The sequence below is a fragment of the Trichechus manatus genome, unplaced genomic scaffold, assembly GCF_000243295.1.
Source record: "Trichechus manatus latirostris isolate Lorelei unplaced genomic scaffold, TriManLat1.0 scaffold00165, whole genome shotgun sequence".
NCBI classification, from domain to species: domain Eukaryota; kingdom Metazoa; phylum Chordata; class Mammalia; order Sirenia; family Trichechidae; genus Trichechus; species Trichechus manatus.
In genome coordinates this window covers 5,570,528-5,574,882 of record NW_004444101.1, presented here as the reverse complement: position 1 = coordinate 5,574,882, position 4,355 = coordinate 5,570,528, and the positions used below count along the sequence as shown (strand labels likewise).

General features: G+C 59.9%; 1 protein-coding gene across 1 annotated transcript in view; it reads right to left on the bottom strand.

The window, feature by feature from the left end:
• Nucleotides 1-3,362: 3,362 nt before the first annotated feature.
• The window catches only part of D2HGDH (D-2-hydroxyglutarate dehydrogenase), a 43,551-nt gene continuing 42,558 nt past the window's right edge, over nucleotides 3,363-4,355 (bottom strand). Inside the window, exon 9 of the mRNA XM_004386520.2 lies at nucleotides 3,363-3,619. Coding sequence (XP_004386577.1) covers nucleotides 3,363-3,619 — 257 coding nt within the window. The remainder of the gene's footprint in view (nucleotides 3,620-4,355) is intronic.

The window sequence follows — 4,355 nt, the reverse complement described above, 5'->3', positions numbered from 1 at the left end:
GTTCTTTTGGGCTGAGACCTGAGCTTCATGCCCACACTTACCCCCATTTCCCCAAAACCCATTGCCATGGGGTGGATTTCGACTCACAGCGACCCTATAGGACAGAGTAGAACTGCCACACAGGGTTTCCAGGGCTGTAAATCTTTACAGAAGCTGACTGCCACATTGTTCTCCTGAGGGTAGTTGGTGGGTTTGTACCACCAACCTTTTAGTTAGCAGATGAGCACTTAACCACTGCGCTCCCAGCGCTCCTTCCCACTCCCCCAGCCCCCTTGTGTTGCCGGCCTGGCAGCCTGAAGGTGAAATTCTGAGTGTCCCCTAATCCAGACACAATGGTGTCCTTCCCACCCCTCGAGGCTATAGGAGGGGTCACGGCAGGGCCCCTCCACTGTGGTCTGCACGTGGACACCCCAACGGTCGGGTTTTTCTCTTTATCCTGTTCGGCTGCAGGAGAGCTTGGCTAGAGGCCGTGGCCTGGGAGCCCAACTTTCTGTAACTGGCTGTACTGTTCTTTGAGGTGCCCTTTGGCAGGCACCCCACGGCCAGGGGCAGGGCAGAGCTGGAGCAAACAACTGGAAAGGGCTGGTTCTGGGGGCCAAGGCTGACCAGAAAGGCTGCAGTGCCCAGGTTGGGGTGGACAGGGAAGACTGCTCCAGCAGGGCGGCATCTCAGCCATGGGGTGCTCGTGGGGACCCTCAGAGCCGCGTGGCAGGAGGGGTCCTCAGAGCACAGATGGCCCATGGGGGGCACAGCCCAGGCCCGGCCAGGCCCCCTTGAGGGCTGCTGAGGGCCTCTGCCCAAAGTGGGCTTGTTTTAAAACCCAGCAGAGAATGGGGGCTGGGGAAAGCAGTGCTGCAGATGGCGGTTCCGGGGCGGTGGGGCAGGCCACCCAATCCAGGGAGGTGTCACAGGCATCCTGACCTACCCACCCTGCCAGGCAGGCAGGCAGGGTGGTACTGAGGCAGGCAGCCTCAGAGCCCAACACTTCTCAGAGACCCCTGCTCTGGCTTATCCTCCTACACCGAGCTGAATAAGCTGCACTTTCTTCTGCAATTATCCTTGACAAGACAACCACAGAACAGCCATAGTGGGCCTCAACAGGTCTTAGCAGGCTTTCCATGCTATCTCAACACTTCAAGTGACCTCCTAGCAAAATACATATGAGCACCATGCCAGAGAATCGAACCCTTGTCCAGAGAAAATACCTAATCATCCCCAAGCCCTGAGCGCCTGCATGAAGGTCAATCCTGAATATTCAAGATGAATTTGCATTTCCTTACCTGCTCTCTGTAAAAGCCCACCTCCGCAAGCTGCCTGCAAGCAGTCTTGGAGGCAGCAGCTCCAACTGCTCCTTTCCTTGCGCAACAAAATAAAGGCACCTTTCTTCTCTCCCACCTTGGCCTCTTGTTTATTGGCTGTAACAATCACGCCGAGCAGAACCTGGGGTTTTCACCTGGTAACAGTACCAGTGCCCTTAAATCAAGCTGCGGCCAAGACCTCCCGCCACAGTCAGGACACCAAGACTTCCCGCCAGGGTGTGGCCCATCCACGGCCAGCTTGGGCTCTAGGGCTCTGGCCAGGCAGGGGGCCTTTGGGAGCCAGTTGAGGGTGGGTGGGGTGGCAGGCAGGGTTACAGAGGCAGGGGTGCGGCATGGGGCAGGTTTCCTCCTCAGGGCAGGCTTTGCCTGGGGACTGCAATCATCCTGGGTGACAGGAGGTGGACAGAGGAAGTCACCCGGCCCAGGAGCTGGCAACCACGGTCGCCTCACAGGCCACCTCATGTTCCACCTGGGCCAGGTGAGGGTGACTGTCCTGCGCAGCCCAATGGCAGCTTGGCTCCCACGCGGGTCCCTGACTCATTTTGTCACCTAGTTTGTTCATGTGCACTTGGCCATAAGCCCAAACCATCTAAAAATGTAGAGATCAGTCACCTTCCTACCCCAGCCCCAGGCACTTCCCCTCCCAGCCTGCATCTCTGCTGCACGGGGGTGTCCATGCGGTACCATGCAACCCCACACCCCGCCCTCCCCACACCCAGCTCACAGCCCAGCCTCCCCGCCATCAGCTGTCCTGAGGGTTTCTGGCATGCGCTCCTGCAGACGGGTTGCAGTGTGTGTGTGGGCAGGTACTTTCTGCAGGTGACCCAGAGGTTGGATCCAGGCCAGCCAGGCAAACATCAGACGTGTGACAAGATGGTGCCAGCTTGCACAGACAGCCCGCCTGAGAGGCAGGAGTGGCACCGATGGGGTTCTGACCAGAACTTTGGAGCATCCGCCTTCTGCAGCTCGTCATCGGCATCTTCCTCAAATCCCGCCCCCCAGCACACACAGAGCAGCCCACAAAGTGTAAGCCTTTAAATACCTCAGGCATTATTTTAGTTCTCCAAAATAAACCTGCCTGAGTCACAAAACTACGGCTGGCAGACACTGTCGGGTTATAAAGCCCTTCACTGTGCATGGTAAATGCTAACTTGTCCACTGTCCTCGTCTCTCCCGCTGCTGTAACACAAATACCACAAGGGGTGGCTTTAAAAACAGAAATTTATTCTCTTATAGTTCAGGAGACTGAAAGTCCAAATTCAGGAGATCAAGTCTAGGGGAAGGCTAACGCACTCCACAACCAGTCTGACAAACTGGGCTTCTTTAACAAAGCCCCCAAGGACACTCACCCACACTGCCTGCATGTCATTTTGGTAAACCAGAGTCAGGTTATGGCAAGTTCACCATCTCAGCCAGCATCACCAGGGGGCCTGAGGGACGCAGGTTAGAGGACCCGAGGGGCAGGACCACCCCACAAGATCACCTCAAGCCCGTGTCCCCTCCAGAGGGCGGATGGTGGGGGGCCACACTTGTGACCGGTAGCTCCGGGGCCAAGTGGGGAGGAGCCGGGCTGGCCCGTTCCCAAGGGAGCCGCGTGCCCAGGATATGTGCGGAGGAGGGGCTCCATGCCCTGCGAAGGGAGGCGGTGTCCACGAGCCTCTCTGCACGGCCAACAGAGCGCTGCGTGAGGGACCCCAAAAAACCCTGCGCCTGTGCCTGCGCTCCTTCTGGCCTGGCAGGGCAATGCCGGCTCCATCAGACAGGGGGTTCTGCTCACCTGCTCCAGCCCTGCTGCCCCACCCAAGCGGGCAAAGAGCCCCGGGCCCCTCTCGATTCTCTCCCGGCCCAGCGAGCCGCCAGAGGGCACAGAATGAGGAGCACGGGCAGAGAGGGTGACTCGGTGCGCGCTCCCACTGGGAGGACCGGGATGCAGCACCAGAGCAGGTGTCTGGGTGAAACGGCAGGTCCCGCCCCCGGCCCCCAGGACTCCTGGGCCCCTCGCCCCAGACCCCCGGGCTGCCCTAGACCCCCAGCCCGGTGCCCTCACTGGGAGGGCAACGTCTTGTAGGGGTTCAGGATGCCCTTGGGGTCCAGCAGAGCCTTCAGCCCCCGCATAAGCTGCACAGCGGCCGGCGGCTTGCTGTAGCCGATGACATCCCGCTTGCGGAAGCCCAGGCCGTGCTCGGCGCTGACGCTGCCGCACTGCCTGGCAGTCCACTCGTACACGTAGGGCTCCAGAGCGCCCAGGAGCTGCGTGCTGAAGGCCTCCCCCGTCACATTCAGATGCAGGTTGCCGTCTCCTAAGGGCACACAGCCAACAGGTGGGTGGCTGGGGCAGACCCCAAGACCTCCGGCCAGCCCCAGGCCCCTCCTGTCCCCAGACCCCCATCTCTCCCAGGCCCCACCCTACCCCATACCATTCCCTGAGACCAGAGGTGTGGAGGGGGGTAAGGGGGCACTTGCCCCCAGGCACAAGTCCAAAGGGACACCAGATAACATGCAGAACGACATTCTGAGGGCCACAAACATGAAAGGTCTTGACTGAGGGGGGAAGCATTTCAGCTGCCACATCACCACTATCAACTATTCATCTTGAAATTGTGGGGGTGGGGCGCAACTTAGAGATTGTCCCTGGCCCCTTACTACGCCCCTGCCTGACCTCACCCACCCCCGCCAATGAGGGCATGGGGCAGAGACACAGCAGGGACCATGCTGACGGGTAAACAACAGACTCACTCTCCTGCCTCAGGCTCCCCATTCGAGACCTCCCCAGACACCAGATTCACCTGGCCAGGTTCATCGGCCACATAGGGACCCGGTCAGGTGTCCCAAAGCCCAGACAGAAGCCCTCAACGGACGAGGACACTCCACGCAAGAGGTAGGGGCTGGACCAGGAGAGGCTGGTTGAATCAGTGGGCCTGGGGGTCAAGGGTGGGACCTGCAACGCCTCCTGCTGAAGTGCCCAGAGCTGTCCAGAGGCAGTGAGCAAAGGTGGTGGACATCCAGGGATGGACGGACGCGGGTGTGCACAGCCCC